The 26,272-nt window shown below is 46.2% G+C and overlaps 1 protein-coding gene across 1 annotated transcript in view; it reads right to left on the bottom strand.

Annotated features, from left to right (window-relative positions):
- LOC141134155 (phospholipid scramblase 3-like) overlaps positions 1-25,339 on the bottom strand; it is a 66,596-nt gene extending 41,257 nt beyond the window's left edge. The window contains exons 1-3 of the mRNA XM_073623740.1: positions 25,222-25,339; positions 7,897-7,943; positions 3,670-3,770 (exon numbers count right to left, since the gene is read on the bottom strand). Coding sequence (XP_073479841.1) covers positions 3,670-3,770; positions 7,897-7,906 — 111 coding nt within the window. The 5' untranslated portion in view covers positions 7,907-7,943; positions 25,222-25,339. The remainder of the gene's footprint in view (positions 1-3,669; positions 3,771-7,896; positions 7,944-25,221) is intronic.
- Positions 25,340-26,272: the final 933 nt, after the last annotated feature.

Here is a 26,272-nt window from a genome sequence, read left to right as displayed (position 1 = left end):
CAGGCGCAAGTCCTGCCCCTTCACAGAGACGTCTAAGACCATGCATCTCACTATCTCTACCTCAATCACCCGCCGGCACGGGAACTGCCATTAGGGTAATTGAGGCAGCCGTTTCTTAGCCTGACTACTACCTCTCCCTGGAGAACCAGCGCTTCATTGCACCCCGGCACTCATCATCCATGGAGGATGCAGAACTCAACGAGTCCCATTCATCATCATCCTCATCTGACAGGGCCCCAAACTTATTTTCTAAAGGCAAAACTTTAGGATTTAAGGTAACTGAACCCCTTTTTTCCTTCTTTTGCCCCTCCTCCTCCTATCCTCCAACCACTCCATATCATCCTTAGACAAACCATAATCAACAGCCTCCCCACACCCATACCCCCCTTCACCCCCCCCCACTCTACCTTCCCTTATCTACCACCAGGCCAGCCTCTCCACCATTTTCCCCACTCCTCTGCACCCCACGATCTTCAATAGAAACCCTGCAGCGTCGGGGGAGGGGGACTGGCACTGCACTTGATGCACCTGCCTCAGCACCTCTTGCTGCCTCTGCAATTTTAGAAGACATAGACACAGAAGCATTGGACACATTCTTGCCAACTGATACCTTACCTACAGACTGGGAAGACATGGGCACACTAGGTAAACGCACAGATTGGGAAGATACGGGCACACGCACAGACTGGGAAGACACAGACATACTGGGTATTGTCACAGATTGGGGCACCACAAACTTGGGAGACACATTGGGTATTGGCACAGACTCGGGTGGACTCACAGGCACTCCAGCTGCTGAGCTCTGAGCATCCCCCATGTCCAGGCGGAAGAACTCTCTCATGAGCTCAGGATTGTTGTGCATTGCCTCAGGACACTGACTGTAAGGATGTCCCACCGCATTGCACAGATTGCACCTGATGATATTACAGTCCTTTGCCAAATGTCCTATACCAAGGGCCTCAAACTGGCGGCCCTCCAGCTGTTGCAAAACTACAAGTCCCATCATGCCTCTGACTGTGGAAGTCATGCTTGTAACTGTCAACCTTGCAATGCCTCATGGGACTTGTAGTTTCACAACAGCTGGAGGGCCACCAGTTTGAGACCTCTGTCCTATACCCTGACACAGAGAGCATTTCATCACTGAACAGGAGGATGCAAGATGCCCTTTATCACCACACTTGTTGCAGAGCTTTGGCTGGCCCAGATAGAAGATGGTCAATTTGTCCCTTCCCAGGAAAGCTGAGGATGGCAGATGCTGGATGACATTCTCAATGACCTTTAGCTGCACAGACCACCCCCCCCCCCGTCCATATTCCCCGATCGTCCACAATCTTTTTTAGGGGGCTCAGGACGTCTTCATACCTCCTCAACCATACAGTTAAATCCCCTTGCGGTATGGATTCATTACGGACAAGAATTATCACCATTTTAATGAGTGGCTGGCGTGATACAAGCTTGGGGATGAGCCTTTTCCAGTCCGGCAGGCCCCTACACAAGTGTTCATACTTCTCCCAAAATATGACCAAAGACTCTGGACGGATAAAGGACGAATCATACTCATAGGAACCTGCCGGACTGATAAGGGTGAAGATATCTGTGGGCCTAAACCCCATCTGCAAAATCTTATCCACCACTGCCCTCCTATGTGGGGGGATTGCACCGCCCTCCCATTTTAATTGAACAACATTCCTCCTTTTAAACAGGGCGGAAGATAAACCATTTTCATGCTCCCTCCCTGCTTGCTGTCCCTTCCCAGATCCTGTAGGAGCAACACCAGCATAAGTTTTTCTTACACCAGGAGCATTTGCAGTCTTGTCCTTAGACACATTCAAACCTGCTGGCAGAGAGTCTGAATCAGCTGTGATAGCAGTCTTCTGATTAGCAGAGGCAGGACCCTTCCCCTCCCCCTGCTCTGAACACACAGCTTCAATCCTGGGATCAATCACAGTCTTATTTGCTGCAGACTCCTGGAGAGTTGTAGCACTACTGCACCCAGCATCTCCTCCACCATTCTCAGGAACAGCCGCTGTGTCTGATCCAGGCAAAGTCTCTGTATTGTCCATGGAGCTCCTCACTGCAGACTCTTCCCCCAGAAGCTGACAGTTACTCTCACCAGTTTCATCTGAAGCTTTGTTTTCAGCAAGTAATTCAGACTGCACTTCATGCTGTACATTGCCTATGGGTCTGGGCTGACTGTCCGTAGCACTACAACCCTCAGCAAGCACATTGTCACTAATACAGTCCACATCACCATCCTGCACACACACTGTACCTACTTGCTGTGTTGCTACCTTTGCGATGTCATGACTGACGGTGGGATCAGACTTCCTCCCAGCTGCTGCAGACTTCATGGTGGATCTTGCTCTCGCTACAGGTCTCTCTTTCACAGGGTGAGGAACGATGTCCATCTTCTCATCATCATCTGGGGATTCCAGCTTACAGATGAACTCCAGCATGCTAGTACCTCCCTCAACCTCCTGCTCAGATGTTCCATATTGCTCTTGCAGAGGGAGGGAGACAGAGGCCTCCGCCATTGAGGGCTCAGCAGATGTCTGAGGTGTTCAAGAGCTGAGCACATCCCACTTTCTCACTCTCTGCTGACTCTGTTGGTACCTGCATCTCCTCGCTGAGTTGGTCACTTTCCATGCAGGAAGCGGCTCCTCTTCTCATGCGATTAAATCGCTCCTCATTTCTATATTTTTCTTTAAATATGCCACTATTCTGCTTCAGAGAGCTCACCAGCTCCTTTTGCTTCTTCACAGCTTCTCCAAGTCCTTCAACTCAGGCCTCAGAGGTGGTCTCTTCATGCTGTATAGTTTGGCACAAACCTGTTTTTTCTTCTTAAATTCAGCCATCAAAATCAACAATTTCTCCTCTTCCTTCTCAATCCGCTTCAGCTTTCCAACAATCATCTGTCTAAAGGCAGACAGAGACTCATCACTCCTTGGGCCAGGCCCAGTATCTTCCACAGGCTGAGGCCTAGTCACAGGCCTATCTAGGGGGCCCCCCCCAGGGTCCTCCCTAGGATCCAGCATCCCTCCTGGGGCAGAGAAGCAACTCCAGCCCCTGGTCTCTGGAAGCACAGGAGCAAAGGAACCAGCAACCTCACACCTCGCTGTCAAGGAGCGGAATGGCCACCCGCTGTGCCCATTATGAGGGGTTCCCACCATCCTTGTGCTGAGTTCCTGGGTCTGTACACCTGCTGTGCCCACTATGAGGGGTTCCCACCATCCCTGTGCTGAGTTCCCAGGTATGTACACCTGCTGTGCCCATTATGATGAGTTCCCACCATTCTTTCACAATTCTTTATATTATTATGGAGAATTCAACAGGAGAACTTGGGGCACACAAAGGTTAGGAAGGACACCCAAAATCTCGAGGTGAGCAAGAACAGAGTCGGGGATTATGTTCTAGTATGACTGTGCCCCTCTGCACAAAGTTAGCAACATAAAGATATGGTCTGATGAGTTTGGGGTGGAGGAACTGAACACCATTAGAATGAATTGGGACACTGATTGGGAAGAGAAGACCCGATTAACAGGTGTTCTCCCCCAATAGCAGTCCCTGACCTCACAATGCTCTTTTTGCTGAATTGGCAGAAATTCCCACAGCAAAAAAGACATGTAAGCACCCCACCACCACCCTCCTATAGCTTGCCGTCTTACTGACCTCTACAAGACACTCCAGTCCCGGTGGCACTATAGCGGTAGATTTGGAGAAGGTGGAGCCATTCTGCCATTGCGGCTGAGAATGGATAGCTGCAGGATATCCTGTAACAACAAACAAAAGTGTTGGAGGTTTCTACAGAGCAAAAAGGGTCACATGCAACCTAGTAAGGAAGGGTTAGAACCCCTGTCAAGTTTTTTTTGTTTGTTTGCTGTGTCCCTGCTGGGAAGGTTTAATCTTTATTCGTTCTGGCTTTTGTCAAAAAGTGATGAGAAATCCAAAATTTGACAGCTGTCACCAGTACAGGAATATAGGGGAATCTTCCAGTGGGGACACTTGATCCTTTTGACAGTTGACTAAGAGGGGATTTCCACAGCTGAAGTGTAATCTGCTTATAGTTTGCCTTTGTGTTCTCCTGTCCAGATTCTGATAAGCCTTGCACCCACAGGCCCCCACAACCTCCGAGCCAGGGTCGTGGAGAAAAGGCCCTTCTCATTAACAAGGAGATATGCCATGTGGGGTCTGAGGTACCCCCCATATGTTGAGGGCATATGGCCTGGTATGATTTGGGGGGGGGGGGGGATGGGTGGACACATTCCCACCTCACTTTCCTAGCCTGCCATGGGGTGTATTGTTTGGGGGGGGTGGGGGGGCCTCAATTTTCTTTATTTTTGTGTGGGGTTCTCCCTTCAAACCTGTAATCGAATTTGCGGAGGACCTCGTGCCTTTTTTTTATGTAACAACCTGTGTGTATAATGTATAATGCAAGGGATATTTATTACATGTATAATGTGTGGGAAATGTATTACATGTTTAACATACAATGGGTATTAAAAAGGATCATCTAGACTTTGCAATATTTGCCCACTCTTCTTTGCAGAACTGCTCAAGTTCAGTTAAATTTGATGGTGACCGTTTGTGGACTGCAGTCTTCAAGTCATTCCACAGATTTTCAATGGTGTTTAAAGGGGTTGTAAAGGTAAAAATTTTTTCACCTTAATGCATTCTATGCATTAAGGTGAAAAAACTTTTGACAATACCGCCGCCCCCAGCACCCCCGTTTTACTTACATGACGCCTCGAATCTTCGCTGCTCGTCCTCGTCATCTTCATTGCAGCTCAGCCTGGTCGCTGATTGGCTGCAGTGGATGGATTGAAAGCAGCGCAGCCATTTGCTCGCGCTGCTGTCAATCACATCCGATGACGCGGCGCGCCGGGGGGCGGGGCCGAGTGGTACAGCGAGCGGCTATAGCCGCCGGCTGTATCACGGGAGCGCGCTCGCAAGCACTCACCACCATGCGAGGGAGCTCGCATTAAGGTGGTGAATGCATGCGGGGAGGAGCTGAAACAGCTGCCGAGGGACCCCAGAAGACCAGGTTCGGGGCCACTCTGTGCAGAATGAGCTGCACAGTGAAGGTAAGTATAACATGTTTGTTATTTAAAAAAAAAAAAAAAAAATTAGCTTTACAACCCCTTTAAGTCTGGGCTCTGACTAGGCCATGCAAGGACTTTCACCTTTTCCTCCTTCAACCACTGTGTGGTAATTTTTGGGTCATTGTCATGTTGGAAGGTAAACCTTCTTCCCATTGACAACTTTCTGTCAGAGGGCAGCAGATTTTTCTCAAGAATTTGCTGGGTATTTAGCCCCATCCATTTTCCCTTCTATCCTGACAAGTGCTCCAGTCCCTGCTGCAGAGAAACACCCCCAAAACAGGATATTACCACCTCCAGGCTTTACTGTAGGAACGGTATTATTTGGATGGTGAGCTGTATCGGATTTCCGCCAGACATTTGCTGTTGAAGCTAAATAATGAAATGTTAATCTCATCTGACCATAATATCTTTTTCCATGTGGCCTCAGATACTTCAAGACAGAGAAGAGAATTGACCCCCTAACTGGACTTTTAAGGCACTCAGATTCCTATAGATAGAAAAGTATAAATGTTTTATTGTAAAAATAGGTATCCTATATGCCACCGCCCTCTGCACGTAGAACACCTCCACCGCGCCCCTGGCACCCAAATAAAACTTCAAAAATGCTAAATAAATATACACCAATACTAGTGAATTAATGATAATAAACTAGTGAACACAAAAAATGTCGAGCTGCCCCCTTTAAATCAAAATATGAATCAGTTGTTAATTTAATCCTAAATGCCAGTTAGGAACCAAAACGGTAAACCGACACGTAGGGTAAATAGACGGCACTCAAAAACAATAAAGGTATACCTTGCAGTATACAATAATGGTGATAACCTCTATTGATGAATTTAATCACCTAAGTGTAGCACACTAAATTAACAGTGGACCACAAAACATAAACCTGTAAACATAAAATAAAAAATGATTTATGATATAAATATATATGTGACTATATTAATTTATACACACATATAGATTCATGCTGCAAAAGTCAAAAACTCCATATGCAGTCCATAGATAATATTTTATATCACTTGCAGCTTGTTTGGAGGCTGTTTATTATCTATGGACTGCATATGGAGTTTTTGACTTTTGCAGCATGAATTGAAATATTTGCACGTGTTTATTTTCCAATTTTTTGTCACATCTATATGTGTGTATAAATTAATATAGTCATATATTTATATCATAAATCATTTTTTATTTTATGTTTACAGGTTTATGTTTTGTGGTCCACTGTTAATTTAGTGTGCTACACTTAGGTGATTAAATTCATCAATAGAGGTTATCACCATTATTGTATACTGCAAGGTATACCTTTATTGTTTCTGAGCGCCGTCTATTTACCCTACGTGTCGGTTTACCGTTTTGGTTCCTAACTGGCATTTAGGATTAAATTAACAACTGATTCATAAATGTTTTATTGTTAACATACATATATCAAAAAATGCAGAATAAAAATGGCGGAATGTTAAACAAACATGCATAGGTGTTGAAACGGTCACCACAGTGATTAATACTGTTGTCTTATGCTTCACCCAACGCATTTCGGAGTTTTCTCATCTCCTTCTTCAGGACAGGATCAGCAACCAATACTGCTGAAGTCAAAGAGAGGCAGAGTCCTCATTATGGTTGGATTTGTGCTTATTTATTCACAGGTAAGTATAGCACACTCAGAAATAAATGGCCGCTTAAACAGTACAGGTGATCGTATGGGAACACATTCCAACACTCCACATGATTGATTTTCTTACGTACCCCCGAAGAAGGAGATGAAAAAACTCTGAAACGCGTTGGGTGAACCATAAGACAACAGTATCAATCACTGTGGCGACTGTTTCAACTCATATGCATGTTTGTTTAACATTCCTCCATTTGTATTCTGCATTTTTTGATATATGTATGTTACCAATAAAACATTTACACTTTTCTATCTATACAAATCTGGGTGCCTTAAAAGTCCAGTTAGGGGTCAATTCTCCTCTCCGTCTAGCTATTTGGATGCGGCACATTTTAGAGACATTCTCCGACAACAAATATCAGATACTTCAAGGTGCGTTTTGGCAAAGCTCAATGGTGACTGCATGTGGCCTTTCTTGAGGAGTGGCTTTTTTCTTCCAACCCTCCCACACAAGCCACATTTGGCTCTTTCATCCAGTTTAGAGCGACGTCCTGATCCGGAGAGGGTCTGTGTTGTACCAAATACCTTCCACTTCTTAATAATAGACTTTACTGTCCTTCTAGGCATTGATAAAGCCTTTGACATGTTTTTATATCCATCTCCTGACTTGTGCCCGCCCACATCTTTATCCTGGAGATCCTGGTGACATTGCCTTACCACCCATAGTTGATTGTTTGATTCAGTTGCACTAACAGGGACTGAAATGCTCCAGTAAAGCTCTTTTCATGCTAAGCTAATCAAAATGACCCCAGCTAATCACAGTTGAAAGGCAATCAGCTTTGTGTGCCATTGAGAAGGTGATTAGCTACACCTGATTGAGTTTACAAGTCATTTTTAGGAGGGGTGATCATTTTTCGAACTCAGTGATTCTGTTTTTGAATGATCTTTATTTTTTTCTGACATATTGATGTTTCATCTTTCACTTGGATGTTATAATTTGCATTGAGTAAATACAGCTGAATAAAACAAAAACTGTGTCGGTCTTCATTTCAGGCAGCAAAGCAACTAAATGTGATTATTTCTTTTTTTTTTTGGGGGGGGGGGGGGTTCTATGCCCACTATACAGGTATACAGGATATGTATTTTTATATTATTTTTACCATGCAAAACTAAAATTCTAGTCCTTACCTGCAGACATGTTTTCCTGAAGATGAAATCAGAATCTATTTCTGGCACTAATAAGATAAAATAAAGATGATCAGTATGAAAAGAAGTATTTACAGTTTCAATAAATTAATTCTTAATGGCGCCCCCACCCCAATGGCACCAAGTACTATGTTTTGGCGCAACATGATTTTAAAAAAAGGGTCATGCACTTCTTCTGTGTGATCTTTGTGCATAGGCCAGAACATTGAAATGAATGAGCTGCCTTAAACGGAAAGCGCAGAATCACGCAAAAACAGGCAAGTACTGTCACATATAAATACTCTATATTACCAATAGTATTGGGACACCTGCCTTTACGCGCACATGAACTTTAATGGCATACCAGTCTTAGTCCATAGGGTTAAATATTGAGTTGGCCCACCCTTTGCAGCTATAACAGCTTCAACTCTTCTGGGAAGGCTGTCCACAAGGTTTAGGAGTGTGTCTATGGGAATATTTGACCATTCTTCAGAAGTGCGTTTGTGAGGTCAGGCACTGATGTTGGACGGGAGGGCCTGGCTCACAGTCTCTGCTTGAATTCATCCCAAAGGTGTTCTATGGGGTTGAGGTCAGGACTCTGTGCAGGCCAGTCAAATTCTTCCACCCTAAACTCACTCATCCACGTCTTTATGAACCTTGCTTTGTGCTGGTCCAAATCATTTGGTGGAGGGGGGGTTATGGTGTGGGGTTGTTTTTCAGGGGTTGGGCTTGGCCCCCTTAGTACCAGTGAAGGGAACTCTTAAAGCGTCAGCATACCAAGACAGTTTGGACAATTTCATGCTCCCAACTTTGTGGGAACAGTTTGGTGTTGACTAGTTCTGTATTTTGTGCATACACCTCAATCATTGTGGTAGTATGGACATATACATATCTAGATCTGAGAGATTTTACAACAAAGAGGTAGTTCCATCCGCAATACACATTTCTTAATAGGGTTACATAATATATACAAATTACACACCAGACAGTATTTACAACACAATGTACAGTGTAGGTCCCCTGGCTTACATGATATTTACAAATTACTCACAGAACCATATATACAATACAATATAAGATGCAAGTATAGAGTTATGCCGCATACACACGGTCGGACTTTTCGTCTACAAAAGTCCGACAGCCTGTCCGACAGACTTTCGACGGACTTTTGGCGGACTTGCGGCAGACTTTCCTACGAACGGACTTGCCTACATACGATCACACAAAAGTCTGACGGATTCGTACGTGATGACGTACACCGGACTAAAATAAGGAAGTTGATAGCCAGTAGCCAATAGCTGCCCTAGCGTGGGTTTTTGCCCGTCGGACTAGCACACAGACGAGCGGATTTCTGGGTCCAACGTAGTTACGACGTAAAGATTTGAAGCATGTTTCAAATCTAAAGTCCGTCAGATTTGCGGCTGGAAAAGTCTGCTGAAAGTCCGGAGAAGCCCACACACGATCGGATTGTCAGCCAGCTTTAGTCCGTCGGCGTCCGTCAGACTTTTGTAGACGAAAAGTCCGACCGTGTGTACGCGGCATTAGATTACCTGTTAACTTCAGGTCAGCCCATGGTGACTGCTGTCTATTCCCACACCAAAGAGTGAGTTAGCTTGGTCACAGAGCATTATATCCCCCCCCCCCTCCTTTCTGTAGTGTGGCTAATATAATTCTCCCTAATTGGTCACTGTACCTAGTAAATGTATATTGGGCACAGCCTGATTGGATGAGTCAAAGAAGGCTGTTGTTTACTACCCAGGGAAGATGTTATCAGGGAAAACAAAAGGCCAACCTTTGAAGTTGAACTAGTTACAATAACACCAACACAACACTCAGTATTTTAAATATATTTCCCTCTAACTGAAATAGATTTCTAATTGCAATATTTTACAGCGATTAATGGAGATTTCACATAAACTCATAAGGCAACATTGGGGACGGCCCCTTCCTGTTCCAACATGATTGGTCACCAGTGCACAAAGCAAGGTCCATAAAGACATGGATGAGCGAGTTTGGGGTGGAGGAACTTGATTGTCCTGATCTCAACCCCATAGAACACCTTTGGGATGAATTAGAGTGGAGACTGTGAGCCAGGCCTTCTCCTCCAACATCAGTGCCTGACCTCACAAATGCGCTTCTGGAAGAATGGTCAAACCTTCCCATAGACACACTACTAAACCTTGTGGACAGCCTTCCCAGAAGAGTTGAAGCTGTTATAGCTGCAAAGGGAGGGCCAACTGATTATTGTATTGAACCTTATGGACTAAGACTGGGATGCCATTAAAGTTCATGTGCCCTAATACTTTGGTAATATAGAGTAGGTGTGAATGGAGCCCTAAACTGTGTGTGTTACTATTAAAAGGGTATAATGAGTGTATGTAAATGGTTAACTACAGGGATAACTGACCCCACTGATAACTAGTCTGCTGGTGCCTACATTGTTGTCCTGCAAGCTGGAAGATCTCTGCTTAGGCTTAAGGTGAGGCAATAGTGCAATACGGTAATAGAGAGTGCAATACGGCACATTGTGGTGGCAGCGGTGGGATCTGAGACTGCTAATGTCACAAGAGGTACTGAGGCAGGCAGCTATTGTATGTACAGAAGCCTGCTGGCCCCTCCCCCTGAGCCTGCACTGCATAGGGAAGCACAGAGACCCAAATATTGCATTATTTAACCTAAAATGAAATATGTAATAAAAACAGAAAAGATTTATTTAGAAATGACATTAGTATGTTGATGGGGGTACTTCAGCATTAACCACTAGCCGACCAGCTCAGGCAGATATACTAAGGCAGGTCGGCTCTCCTGTGCGAATCGACGTACCTGTACATCAGTCTGTGCAAGGAAGGATAGCGGATGCGTGTGCGCCGTGGGTCTGTGCAGACTCGATGTACGCCGGCGACCCACGATCACGCTGAGGATAGGCAGAACGGGTTACTGCCTATGTAAACAAGGCGATTCCCTGTTCTGCCTAGTGACATGACAGGGATCTTCTGTCCCCAGTGATCAGGAGCAGTGATCTCTGTCATGTTCCAGTGAGCCCATCCCCCCTACAGTTAGAACACTTCCAGAGAACACACTTAACCCCTTGATCGCCCCCTAGTGTTAACCCCTTCCCTGCCATTGTATGCTTTGATCAGTAAATTGTTAAAGCCAGGGATTGTTTTCTCAGAAAATAAGTACAGGAACTTCTTCACGACCCCCCCCCCCCCATCCCTTACAAACACCCTCCAAACCGCATCAAATTTCACTAACAGTGGGAGGGTCTTAATAGGGTCGTAAATTACCAGGAGTGCATTATGTACAGACTGCAGAGATCAGGGAGGGGGTTACACACAGACTGCAGAGATCAGGGAGGGGGTTACACACAGACTGCGGAGATCAGGGAGGGGGTTACACACAGACTGCAGAGATCAGGGAGGGGGTTACACACAGACTGCAGAGATCAGGGAGGGGGTTACACACAGACTGCAGAGATCAGGGAGGGAGTTACACACAGACTGCAGAGTTCAGGGAGGGGGTTACACACAGAGTGCAGAGTTCAGGGTGTGCTACGTAAAGAGTGCAGAGTTTTGAGGTGCGCTACACACAGTGTGCAGAATTCAGCCTTCTTCCACAGCTGCTTACCTCTGCATCCCCCATCCACAGCTCACTTTTACCCCTCTTCAGCTCTGACCTCTGCATGCAACCCCCCTTTACAGCCCCCATTTCCTCCCCAGCTCCTTAAAAGCTCCACCATCTTCCACGTGTGTTCTTTTTGTTGCTGTATTCGGCTGAAGCACCCAACCATCTCTAGTACCTCCCTGCATACTGTAGTTGGCATACCTCCCAACTTTTTGAGATGGGAATGGGGGACACCTATCAGCAAAAGTATGCAGGCATAGGACACACCCCTTGCCATGCCCCATTAAAGGAGAATTGTACAAAAAAAAAAAACAAGTTGGGTTAAACCCACAAGTTCTCTTTTTACCACTACTATTCCTTTATATTGCCTTATGGAATTTACAAATGCAGCAATTTAGAAATCAGATAAAAGGTTTAGCGCTGGAAAACACTTTTTGATACTTAAAAAGTGCATTTTATACACAACTAGGGATGAGCTTCGTGTTCGAGTCGAACCCATGTTCGACTCGAACATCGTCTGTTCGCCCGTTCGCTGAATTGCGAACGATATGGGCCGTTCGCGCCAAATTCGCGTGGCGCGTCACAGCCCATAATTCACTGCGGCATCGCAGTGCATTGCTGGCTGATGATTGGCCAAGCATGCACTATGACCCGCATGCTTGGCCAATCACAGCGCCGTCTGAACAGAGAGCCGTAATTGGCCAAAGCCAAGGAGGCTTTGGCCAATTATGGCTCAGGGGATTTAGTACACGCCCCACACTATATAAGGCCGCCTGCACGGCGGCCCTGTGTAGTGTGTGTTCCGGCGTTCATTGAGAGAGAAAGAGAGAGAGAGAGAGAGACACACAGACAGTGACATTTGATTTGAGTTAGATAGATTAGGCAGAACAGTCTGTCAGTTAGCTACACTTACAGTGTATTGTGTATATATATGCATCCCAGGTGTTGCATATATATATATATATATATATATATATATATATATATATATATACACTGTATTCAGTTTAGCTAGATCCGTTCCTGTTATCTTCCAGGCTTGTCTTGTTACAGTATATACAGCTACCTGAAGAAAACTACTGGTGTTCTTTTGATCCTATTAGTACCACAGTCAGGCAGCTAGACTATTTACAGTTAGTGCAGTGCGTCCTGCTCACAGTGTTCAGCTAAAACTACAAGTTAGTGGGGTGCGTCCTGCTCACAGTGTTCAGCTAAACCTACAAGTTAGTGGGGTGCGTCCTGCTCACAGTGTTCAGCTAAACCTACAAGTTAGTGTGGTGCGTCCTGCTCACAGTGTTCAGCTAGATCCGTTCCTGTTATCTTCTTACTGACAGGCAGGCTTGTCTTGTTACAGTATATACAGCTACCTGAAGAAAAATTACTGGTGTTCTTTTGATCCTATTAGTACCACAGTCAGGCAGCTAGACTATTTACAGTTAGTGCAGTGCGTCCTGCTCACAGTGTTCAGCTAAACCTACAAGTTAGTGGGGTGCGTCCACCTCACAGTGTTCAGCTAAAGCTACCTGTAGAAGGTTGGTGGTGTTCTCATACTACAGGCAGGCAGTTGATTTTGCTAGCTGCAGTATCAGTATATATATATATATATATATATATATATATATATATCCCAGCTTAGTGCAGCTACAGGCCATTAGTATGTCTGGAAGGCCAAGAAGGAGAGGCAAACAGTCACAAGCCAATAAGAGAGGGCAAGCAGGCTCTGTGTCTAGTGCTGGTCGTGGAGACGGTGCATCCTCATCAGCACGTGGCCGTGGGACACGCTTGGCATTTTTTTTCGGCAGCTGGCTGTGTTGAGCCGCAACATGCAGAAGACTTGGTCGAGTGGATGACCAAGCCGTCCTCATCCTCCTCATCCTCTCTCCCCCATGCCCAGGGTACTTTGTCTGGCAAAGCAGCGGCCTCTTCCCTCGGCTCAATGTTATCAGTGACTCCTTCCCTAGCCCCACCATGTCCTCCTGAGGAGTCCCTCGAACTGTTTGACCACAGTGTTGGGTACATGCTCAAGGAGGATGCCCAGCGTTTGGAAGGCTCTGATGATGATACTGAGCTCGATGAAGGCAGTAACATGAGCACGGACAGAGGGGGTGCCCAAGAAGGACAGCAATCTGGCAGTCATGCTCCCCCTGCTGCAGCATACTGCCAGGTTTGCTCCAGTGATGAGGAGGGAGGGGATGATGAGGTCACTGACTCAACGTGGGTGCCTGATGGGAGAGAGGAGGAGGAGGAGGCGGCACATCACCAACGAGGCAGGATGCCCTCCAGGGGCCAGCCTAAGGGCAGCACATTGACCGCATCACACCCCAAAGCTCCACATGTGCAGGGTGCTGCAGTCTCTGCGCGTTATTCAAAAAGTTCTTTGGTGTGGGCCTTTTTTGAGACGAGTGCATCAGATCGCACCGCTGCTATTTGCAACATATGGCTCAAGCGTATCTTGCGTGGCCAAAACATCTCCCGCTTGGGTACCACATGCTTGACCAGACATATGTTGACCTGCCATGCAGTTCGTTGGCAAGCGTATCTAAAAGACCCACACCAAAGAACAAAGAGGACCTCTCCTTGCTCCTCATCAGCTGAGATTTCCAACCCCACTATACCTTCAGTCCTCTCTGAGACCTGCACTGAGAGGAATGAAGGTGTAGAATTAGGTGTGTCACAGCCAAGTACTTGTGGGCAATCTGCTTTTGGTACACCGACATCAGATTGTACCAGGCAAATTTCCCTGCCCCAGCTGCTGCACCGCCGAAAGAAGTTTGCTCCCAGCCATCCACATGCCCAGCGGTTGAATGCTAGCTTGGCAAAATTGCTAGCACTTCAACTGCTGCCTTTTCAGTTGGTAGACTCTGCCCCCTGCCCGATTCCGGCTCTCTACCGGCATGTGGAAGGCAATGTCCATGCCTCGCTGGACAGGGCGGTCAGCGGTAAGTTGCATATTACCGCTGACTCATGGTCCAGCAGGCATGGACAGGGACGTTACCTAAGTTTCACGGCGCATTGGGTGACTCTGCTGGCAGCTGGGAAGGATGCAGGACAAGGTGCAGTAGTGTTGGAGGTTGTTCCGCCACCACGCCTCCAAAATGCTAATGATTGTGACACACCTCTCTCCTCCACCCCCTCCTCTTCTTCTTCCTCCATGGCCTCTTCCTGTGCTTTGTCCTTGGAACCAGCGGTGCTCCGTAGCCATTCAAGGGGCTACGCAAGTACGCAGGCCAAAAGATGCCATGCGGTGCTTGAGCTGGCGTGCTTGGGGACAGGAGCCACACTGGGGCAGAGGTTCTGTCAGCTCTGCAGGGGCAGGTTCAGAGGTAGTTGACACCATGCCAACTTAAGGCAGGAATGGTGGTTTGCGACAATGGCACCAACCTCCTCTCTGCCCTCCGACAGGGACAAATGACCCATGTGCCCTGTTTGGCTCACGTCCTTAACTTGGTGGTGCAGCGGTTCTTGGCTTACAGGATGTCCTGAGGCAGGCCAGGAAAGTCTGTGTGCATTTCCGCCGGTCATATAATGCCAGTGCTCGGCTGACGGACCTCCAAAAGGAGTTTAACCTGCTCAAGAACCGCCTAATCTGTGACATGCCCACCAGGTGGAACTCAACGTTGGCCATGCTGCAGCGGCTGCATACGCAGCAGAGGGCCATCAATGAGTACCTGTGCGACTATAGCACCAGGACAGGGTCAGGGGAGCTTGTTTTTTTTCCCCACGCCAGTGGGCCATGATCAGGGATGCATGCACTGTCCTGTCACCATTTGAGGAGGCCACGAGGATGGTGAGCAGTGACAGTGCATGCATCAGTGACACTGTCCCCCTTGTCCACCTGTTGGAGCACACGCTGCGTGGAATAATGGACAGGGCACTTGAGGCAGAACAGAGGCAGGAAGAGGAGGACTTCCTTAGCTCTCAAGGCCCCCTTTATCCAGACAGTGTTCCTGCCGATCACACAGGAAGAGGACGAGGAGGACGAGGACGAGGACGAGGACGAGGACGATTGTGTCAGTATGGAGGTGGAGCCTGGCACTCAGCATCAGCAGCAGTCTTTAAGGGATCAGTCCCAAGAAACACATGGACTTGTACGTGGCTGGGAGGAGGTGGCTGCGGACCATGTCGTCCTTAGTGACCCAGAGGACTCCGGACCGAATGCCTCAGAAAACCTACGCTGCATGGCCTCCCTGATCCTGCAAAGCCTGCGTAAGGATCCTCGTATTCGTGGTATCAAGGAGAAGAACCAATACTGGCTGGCAACCCTCCTTGATCCACATTACAAGGGTAAGGTTGCGGACCTTATCTTGCCATCGCAGAGGGAGCAGAGGATGAAACATCTTCGGGAGGCCTTGCAGAAAGGTCTGTGCAACGCGTTCCCAGAGACTGGGAGGTTACAAACTCCTGTTTCTGGACAACGTGTTGCTGAGGCTTCGGTCAGTCAAAGAAGGAGCGGTGGAGAAGGTGGCTGTTTGACCAATGCGTTCAGACAATTTTTTGGTCCGCAGCCCCAAGGTATGATCGGTTCCAGCAACCGTCGCCAGCGTCTGTTTTACATGGTGCAGGAATACCTAGGGGCAAGATCTGACTTGGACACCTTTCCCACCGAAAATCCTCTGGGTTACTGGGTCTTGAGGATGGATCACTGGCCAGAGCTTGCACAGTATGCAATTGAGCTACTGGCCTGTCCTGCATCCAGCGTTCTTTTGGAACGCACATTCAGTGCTGCTGGAGGCGTGGTAACCGATCACAGGGTGTGTCTGTCCACCGACTCAGTCGATCGACTGACCTTCATAAAAATGAATCAGCCTTGGATCACCACCAGCTACCAAGCACCTGATGCTGATGTAACCGAATAATTTTTTTTGAAATCTCAGATCCCTTCAAAGACTGCCTATGCTGAGTGGCTATCCCTGAGTAATTATCCTCTTCCTCCTCAATCATCACGCTCATAGCTTGTAAGAACATTTTTGGTTCTGGGCGCCACCAGTGCCTAAGGCACAATTTTTCAGCCCCTGTTTAACAGGGGCGTGTAATTACAATTTTTGATGCAATACTTTGCAGCAGGGCTCGTTCCTGCGTTCCAACTAGAGTGTCTGTGAGGGGTTGCAGTGTTGTGGCACCAGCACCAGTGCCTAAGGCCTAATTTTTCAGCCCCTGTTCAACAGGGGCATGTAATTACAATTCTTGATCTAATATTTCACAGCAGGGCCCATTTCTGCACCCACCAAGAGCGAGTGAGGACTTACAGTGTTGTGGCACCAGCACCACCAGCACCACCACACCACCACCAAAGGCCCAATTTTTCTGCCCTTGTTCAACAGGGGCATGTAATTACAATTCTTGATCTAATATTTCACAGCAGGGCCCTGTGAGGGCTTACAGTGTTGTGGCCACAACAACACCTAAGGCCCAAATTTCTGCTGAGTATATAGGGCAGGCCCCTACTTTCAAACATCTAACTTACAAACGACTCCTACTTGCAAACGGAAGGAGACAACAGGAAGTGAGATGAAATCTACCCCTAGGAAGGGAAATTCTCTCCTGTAAGAGCTAATATGGGAAAAACATTTCTCCTTTCCTCTGATGCTTTCCAATCCTTGTTCCACAAAAAAAAACCAAATTTTCAAAAAACATTTGTCATTGGGACAAAAAGTGAGGTGAAATCTTCTGAAGAGGAGGAAAGACAGCAAAACAAATGTCACAGGGGTGATAACCCTTCCCTATGTTTTCCAAAAAGCTTAAAAAAGATTTTTTGGCTGGAGCTAAACATGTTAAAAATGTACCCGTTCAAAATTACAAACAGATTCTACTTAACAACAAACCTACAGTCCCTGTGTTGTTTGCACCGCCTGTATACTGCTGTTCAGAGTATATAGGGCCTGGTGGCCCCACACCTTTCCTTATTTTAATTTGGGTGTGGGGTTCCCCTTAATATCCATACAAGACCCAAAGGGCCTGGTAATGGACTGGGGGGTACCCATGCTGTTTGTCTCACTGATTTTCATCCATATTGCCAGGACCCGACATTACATTAAACCCGCAAGCAGTTTTAAATGACTTTTTTTCCTTTAAAAATGACATTTGGTGCAGGGACTGTTCTAAACACGGGAAACACGCGCCACTTTACAGGCAAACTATAGACACCCCCCAGGTACGATATTTAAAGGAATATTTCACTTTTTTTTTTTTTACTTTAAGCATCATTAAAATCACTGCTCCCGAAAAAACGGCCGATTTTAAAAGTTTTTTTTGCATTGATACATGTCCCCTGGGGTAGGACCCGGGTCCCCAAACCCTTTTAAGAGCCCTTGCACACTGGGGCGGTTTGCAGGCGCTATTGCGCTAATAATAGCGCCTGCATACCGCCCCGAAAGTGCCGCTGCTTTCATTCCAGTGTGCAAGCCCCGAGGGTTTGCACACTGGAGCGATGCGCTGGCAGGACGGTAAAAAAAGTCCTGCTAGCAGCATCTTCGGAGCGGTGAAGGAGCGGTGTGTATACCGCTCCTGCCCATTGAAATCAATGGGACGGCGCGGCTATACCACCGGCAAAGCACCTCTGCAGAGGCACTTTGCGGTGGTATTTAACCCTTTCTCGGCCGTTAGCGGGGGGTAAAACCGCCCCGCTAGCGGCCGCATACCGACGGTAAAACGCCGCTAATAATAGCGGTGTTTTACCGCCGACGCCGCCCCCCGCCCCAGTGTGCAAGGGCTCTTAGGACAATACCATGCAAATTAGCCTTTAAAATGAGCACTTTTGATTTCGAACGTTCGAGTCCCATAGACGTCAATGGGGTTCTAACGTTCGTGCGAATTTTCGGTCCGTTCGCAGGTTCTGGTGCGAACCGAACCGGGGGGTGTTCGGCTCATCCCTATACACAACTATGCAGATCAGGCCAAAATGAGGGACAAATGAGGAGGAATGAGGGACAGAGGGACATTGCTCCAAATCAGGGACAGTTGGGAGCTGTAGGTGGCTCCACCTCTCTCACTTGCAGGGGAGATCATAAGGTTGCCACCTGTCCGGGATTTACCCGGACAGTTCGGGTTTTGAATCAGGTGTTCGGGTTTCAGGCGGACTGAAACCCAGACACATTATTCAGACTGGGTTGTGGCTCCCCAAGTAACCAAGAAAGTCATACACAAATCTGTTGCCCTCCGGGATCTGTAGGCGGCTATCTGGTTTGGCATCACTAGGAGGCAAGAGCAATTTAGCCATACCCACTGTCCGCTGTAGCGCACTGCATTACTACTCTCCTTGGTGCCACACAAAGGTATCCCAGGCTGCTAAAGTGTTCGGGTTTGGCTTGAAGAAAAGGTGGCAACCCTAGGAGATCATCCAGTGGTGATGTTGGCATTTGCACTGCACCCCGTGTACCTGCATCCCCTTTGTCCCCATCCTTCACTCAGTGGGAGCCACTCAAGCGATCTGATCTGTGGGAGCCGTTGGAGAACAAGCTGTCCCTTGTAAGCATAGAAGCCGGACTTTTGTGTTTTTTAAGTAATAGTGGTCAGCAGGGAGCAGAGGGTCTGAGCCAGAGGTGGTGGCCAAGTTCCAGCTAAAAAAAAGCCCTGGTTATAGCACTGATCAATGCATACCTCCCAACTGTCCCTGATTTGAAGTAATGTCCCTCTGTCCCTCATTCCTCCTCATGTGTCCCTCATTTTGGTCTGATCTATATAGATGTATATAAAATGCACGTTTTATCTATCAAAAAGTGTTTTCCAGCACTAAGCCTTTCATCTGATTTATAAATTGCTGCATTTGTAAATTCCAAGAGCCAATATAAAGGAATAGTAGTGGTAAAAAAAAGCACATGTGGATTCAACCAATCTTTTTTAGTTTTTTTGTACAATTCTCCTTTAAGGGGGCGTGGCAAGGGGTGTGTCCTATTTCAAAAATATATAAAGGGGTTTAAAAATGGGGGGGGTGTGGAAAAGAAGGGGAAGGGAAGAGGTGGGAAAGGGGGGGAAAAAAGAAGGGAAAAAATAAGGAACCCTCCTTAACCCCCTGGAAAGCCAACTGAAGGGAGAAGCAACCATGTGATAATGATCAAAATAGAAAAGGGGTGTGTCCTATGCCTGCATGCTTTTGCTGATAGGTGTCCCTCATTCCCATCTCAAAAACTTGGGAGGTATGTCAATGTAATAATGTCACTGGTCCCCAAAAAGTGTCATTTGGGGGTCAGATTTGTCCGCCGCAATGTCGCAGTCCCACCAAAAATCGTAGATCGCCGCCATTACCAGTAAAAACAATAAAAAATAAATTAAAAAGTCTCTAAATCTATCCCATAGTTTGTAGACGCAATAACGTTTGTGCAAACCAATTATAATTTTTTTTTTTTTACCAAAAATATGTAGAAGAATATATATCGGCCTAAACCGATGAATACATTTTTTTTACGTATTATAGCAGAAAGTAAAAAAAATTTTTTTTTTTTTTTGTTAAAAATAGTTTTTTTTTTGTTTATAGCGCAAAAAAAACAAAAAACGCAGAGGTGATCAAATACCACCAAAAGAAAGCTCTATTTGTGGGGGGAAAAAAAAGGCGTCAATTTTGTTTGGGTGCAGCTTCGCACAACCGCGCAATTGTCAGTTAAAGCGATGCAGTGCCGAATCGCAAAAAAATGGCCTGGTCAGGGGGCAAATCCTTCCGGGGCTGAAGAGGTTAAGAATTGATGAAAGGTGAGAGCTTGTTGGCCGGATTGTCATCTTTTAACTTTTGTACTTTGGACTGCAATAAAAAGGAAATAAAAGCTGTGAGCGTCTCGTGTCATTTATATTTTTGCTGGACAAGAAGTGGCTGAAAGAGGCTGCAGGAGATACAATAAGCATGAAAATGGGAGAAAACAGCATTTTAGAAATTAAAAATGGCAATTATTTATGAGTTAGGGCAATTGCAATTAAATTATGAGTTGCTTCAATAAAACTAAATGACGTCCAGTCGGGGTTTATATCTAAACTCCAGGGATTTTTAATTTTCTTTAAATAATAATGGGAGCCACCAGCCAAATAACAAAATAAAAAAAAAATAATTTTCGGTGTAATATTTCTTGAAAGTCTCCCCCTTTGCAGTACTTTTTTTTTCACCACAAGGTGTCCTCGGCCTCCTGGGTAAATGGTGTCAATCACAGAGCAGGTGCTGTCAGCGTTTCAAAGATTGGGATCTGTAGATTACATTCCGGGTGTGGCAGAGGGGGAGTGGGGAAGAAATTTGGTTCGCAATGCTGAGTGCCCAAATCAGGCATGGCAAATAATGGGCCGGACAAGGGTCATATAATCTGGGCGGTCTGGTTGAAGACTGGACAGGTGGGAATACTGATGACCCCCTACACTGCACCAATGGATAAGTGAAGGATCAGGTCAGGCTGCTAGATTTATCATTGGTATATTAACGTTTTTTTTGGCGCCATTTTTTTTAGGTCGTGTTCACATTTCTGCATTGTGGTAACTCTTGTGCGCAATGATTGCAACGCATGCCAACTAGGGTTGCTGCCTCATCCCTTTAATCCAGGACACATATCAATTACACAGGTTCTGTGGCTGATTAAGGTGGTAATTAAACTCACTCGGTGCCTTATCTGCATTAAATCAGCCTCAGAACCTGTGTAATTAATGTGTGTCCTGAATTAAAGGGATGATGTGGCAACCCTGCCAACACACATAAAATGTGTTGGGGTGCCAATTATTTAAACTACCTTCCTAATACACTAAGGTGATGCACCGGCGTTGCAGGGCACCCTACGGCCGTGCATTTCTGTGCGATGGGTTACATTAAAAAAAAGGGTCATGCGTGATTTTAGGCACATTGAGTTGCACTGGCCACCCCGTTCATATTGAAGGCACAATATAATGCACTTCAAAGGAGGTGAGGCCAGATTCACACTGTTGTGTAATAGTAATGTATGTAACTTGCGTTGCTGCACTGCAGTGCTTCATTGTGAATGGCATCGCAGGCCACTAAGGCAATGCCTAGGGGGCCTGGTTTACATGGGCGGCAGGCCTTGCCATCCCTCTGAAAAGTGATCCACGGTGCATCACTTTTCAGCCCCCAGTTCACACCGGTGCGGCTTGACGGGTCCAAATCGCATTACAAGTTGCGCCCTATTGTCTGCAGTAGAACTGTTCAGATCGGCATGGCGCCGTCTTTGCGCGGCCGCACCAATTTGAAAAAGTTGTTACCGCGCGACTTTTGCTGACTTCAGGTGCGACTTTCATAGACATCTGTACACGAAGTCGCACAGATGTCAGCCAAGTTGCACCTGAAGTCTTACTGACAGGTGGCTTTGAAATTGCGCGATTTCAAGTGAAGTCGCACAATTTCAAAGCCGCATTTAATGTGAACGGGGGAGTGGCTCAGAGGCGTTTGACTGGGGGTGAGGAGGCAATATGTTGTCTACTCGCTGCCTGATTTAACCCCGTAAATGCTGCACTAAAACAATATATAATATGCTCTATAGCAGTGATGGCGAACCTTGGCACCCCAGATGGTTTGGAACTACATTTCCCATGATGCTTTTCAAGGAATACAGTTTTGCTGGTGTTCTGCTGAGAAAGTTCCTCTCGGCGGATAAGGACCCCCCCTCTAATGCGCAGGCGCTGCGCCTGCGCAGTAGGAGCCAGCGGAAATAGCCGAAGCGGAATAGTTGGAAATCAGCTGTACACGGCGCCTGTGAGAGGGCCCCTCGCGGGCTCGCTTCGGTCGCCACACTTCGAGCATGGCCTCGCTGCGCTCGGCACTTTTTTATTCTCCCTCTAGGTCCACTTGGATGGTGGGGCTTGAACCTGGACCCAGAGCGCAGGCGCCGTGTACAGCTGATTGAAGATTTTCAGCTTTGGCTATCTTCGGCGGCTCCTAGTAGTTTGTACTGCGCAAGCGCTGCGCCTGCGCAGTACAGGGGGGTTCTTATCCGCCGGGGGAACTTTCTCGGCAAGACACCGGCTCTCCATATTACTGTTACATTTCCCATGATGCTCAGCTACACTGCAGAGTACATGAGCATCATGGGAAATGTAGTTCCAAAACATCTGGGGTGCCAAGGTTCGCCATCACTGCCCTATAGACTTGCATGGGACAGGCTTAAAGTAGAATTCCAGCCTAAACCCATCTAGTGTTAACCACTTCATACCCCGCCCATAGTAATATGACGAGGGACCTCCCATCCTGGGCAGGCGTCATATGACGTCCTGGGCTTCCCGGCCACCTAGGGGGGCGCGCATGCGCCCACCGTGTCACTGAGGACCCTGTGCGCGTGCCCAGCGGCCACGATGTCCGCTGGGCACCCACGATTGCCGGTAACAGTGCCAGGGACGCAGATCTGTGTGTGTGTGTAAACACACGTCCTGTCAGGTGAGAGGAGACCGGTGTTCCTCTGTACTGGGAACACACGATCGATCGCTCTCTTCCCCTTGTGAGTCCCCGCCCCCTACAGTTAGAATCACTCCCTAGGACACACTTAACCCCTTGATCGCCCCCTAGTGTTAACCCCTTACCTGCCAGTGTCATTTACACAGTAATCAGAGCATTTTTATAGCACTGATCGATGTATAATTGTCAATCGTCCCAAAAATGTGTCAAAAGTGTCCGTTGTGTCCGCCGCAATGTCGCAGTCACGATAAAAATTGCAGATCACCGCCATTACTAGTAAAAAAAATAGATTTAATAATAAAAATGCCATAAATCTTTCCCCTATTTTGTAGATGCTATAAATTTTGTGCAAACCAATCAATATACGCTTATTGCGATTTTTTTTTTTTTTTTTACCAAAAATAATGTAGAAGAAAATATATCGGTCTAAATTGAGAAAAAATTTGTTTTGTTTTTTTTTTGTTTTTTGTTTTTTTTTAATTGGGAAATTTATTACAGCAAAAAGTAAAAAAATATTGTGTTTTTTTTTCAAACTTGTCACTCTTCTTTTGTTTATAGAGCAAAAAATAAAAAGAGGTGATCAAATACCACCAAAAGAAAGCTCTATTTGTGGGGGGAAAAAATGATCTATTGCTGTGCTGGCTGCTTTTAGACCATCTTTTTGTAGACAGCGCGGTATATTCGTTTTATTTTTTAGAATATCGTTGTTATGGCAGCATCTAGCTGCCATAACCCCGGTATCCTCTTCAGCCGGAGGTCCGGTTTCCAATAACAGTGGTCTCTGCGGCGGATTCGCCGTCAGATCACTTTTATCGGCGGCGAGAGAGGCCCCCCCTCCCTCTTGCCGCTCTCCGGTGCCCTCCGCCGCTTGCCGAAGCCGTCAGTAACAGTGGAGGCGATTGGATCCTTTTCCTTCCTTGGTATAGAGACGAGTGAGGGGAAGATGGTCCCCCCCCGTCTCCATATCACTGTAGGGCGGAAGCGACGTCAAAATTTTTTTTTTTTTTTCAAATGACAATTTATTTTTTATTGCATTTTAGTGTAAATATGAGATCTGAGGTCTTTTTGACCCCAGATATCATATTTAAGAGGTCCTGTCATGCTTATATTCTATTACAAGGGATGTTTACATTCCTTGTAATAGGAATAAAAGTGACACTTTTTTTTTCTTTTTTTTAAAGAACAGTGTAAAAATCAAAAATAAAAAAAAGGTAAAATAAATAGTAATTAAAAAAAAAAACGTTTTAAATGCGCCCCGTCCCACCGAGCTTGCGTGCAGAAGCGAACGCATACATGAGTAGCGCACGCATATTAAAATGGTGTTCAAACCACACATGTGAGGTATCGCCGCGATCAGTAAAGCAAGAGCAATACTTCTAGCCCTAGACCTCCTCTGTAACTCAAGACATGCAACCTGTAGAATTGTTTTTAAATGTCGCCTATGGAGATTTTTTAAGGGTAAAAGTTTGTCATCATTCCACGGCGCAATTTTGAAGCGTGACATGTTGGGTATCAATTTACTCGGTGTAACATCATCTTTCACAATATAATAAAAAAAAAGTTGGGATAACTTTACTATTGACATATTTTTTAATTCAAAAAAGTGTATTTTTTTTCCGAAAAAAGTGCGCTTGTAAGACCGCTGCGCAAATACGGCGTGACAGAAAATATTGCAACAACCACCATTTTATTCTACAGGGTGTTATAAAAAAAAAATTATATATATAATGTTTGGGAGTTCTAAGTAATTTTCTAGCAAAAAAAACAGTTTTTAACTTGTAAACAACAAATCTCAAAAAGAGGTCCTAAGTGGTTAAAGAATGACTTTTGTTGTGACATCCTGTGCAGGGCTGGGCTGAGCTCCGGCACTCGAGGAATTTATAGGACAGATGTGATTTTCCAAACCACCCCCCTTGGCTTCTATGCCTGTGAGTCTTCTAATCCCATCACACACAATGCAATCCCAGCGGAAAGCCATCTTCCCACTTCTTCTATGTGTACTATAGTCATACTCTGCTCTGTAATTATTACCCCGAGGTCACTCCGACACGCTGGAGGGTGGAGAAAAGTGAAGAGTTCAGAATCTGCTCCCTCTACATTGCTGAGCTCATTCTGATAATGCTAGTGGCCTGGGTGCCCCGCAGGATCTTGATTTGGGGCGCCTGGCTCAGGAAGTATCCAAGGGTCAGCCAGGTGAGTAGTATATTCAGGAGGATCTCAGCTCTGGGTGTCCGTGTATTGCACTAACAGCAGCGAGAGAGTCAGCAGACAATCTACAGACGTTAAAGATATAAGCGAGTCAGAGAATGCAACAGCCAATCAGAGACAGCGGTGAGTACCTGTAAGTAGTGTCTGGGTGTAGATTGTCAGCTCCTATGTCTCAGCTCCCCGGGGATGTGTGCGTAATGACAGATCTGGAAGTCAGTCTGTGTTTTGCTCTCCTCTGACCCCTCCCCAGATCAATAATTCTCATATTTCATAATTGTGTAATGTCGCTCTGCAGGAAGAATTGTATGATTGCCAGCAGATGACAACACCCAACACATCCCGGGGATTACAGGGGTCACCACACCCGGGAATTCCCCTTCAGGAAGACCTATTTTACCCACTTGCCAACCAGTGGCGTCTCCAGCTTTCATATTTAGGGGGGGCAGGTACAAAAGTAGGGGGGCCAACTATAAAAATTTATATATATATATATATATATATATATATATATATATATATATATATATATATATATATATATATATATTACACATACATACACACACACCCTTGAAAAAGTATTCATACCCCTTGACATTTGATTGGGATTTTATGTGATGGACCAACACAAAGTGGCACATACTTGTGAAGTGGCAGGAAAATTATAAATAGTTTTCAAAATAGTCACCCGGGGCAGATCCTATATCTGGCATCCCCCCCCTTTCCCAGGTGGACAGGCAGTGCACCGCACGTCGATGTCAAGTGACGTTAGGGTAGTATACTGGCAGGTTAAGTGATATACAGCAATGCCAAGCGGTATACAGTTGTGCCAGGCTAGGTGATATAAAGTAGTGCCAAGCTAGGTGATATAGAGTAGTGCTAGGCGATATACAGTAGTGTCAGGTTAAGTGATATACAGTAATGCCAGGCTAGGTGATATACAGTAGTGCCAGGTTAGGTGGTATACAGTAGAGCCAGGCTAGGTGGTATACAGTAGTGCCAGGTTAGGTGGTATACAGTAGTGCCAGGTTAGGTGGTATACAGTAGTGCCAGGTTAGGTGGTATACAGTAGTGCCAGGTTAGGTGGTATACAGTAGTGCCAGGTTAGGTGGTATAGTGCCAGAGTAAATACATGACATGAATAGATAAGAGAATGCAGGTCCTGTTCCCCTCTTCCTCCAT

Source organism: Aquarana catesbeiana, linkage group LG03 (assembly GCF_042186555.1).
Source record: "Aquarana catesbeiana isolate 2022-GZ linkage group LG03, ASM4218655v1, whole genome shotgun sequence".
NCBI lineage: Eukaryota > Metazoa > Chordata > Amphibia > Anura > Ranidae > Aquarana > Aquarana catesbeiana.
Note: the sequence above shows the minus strand (reverse complement) of the source record. Positions and strands in the feature narration are given on the sequence as shown.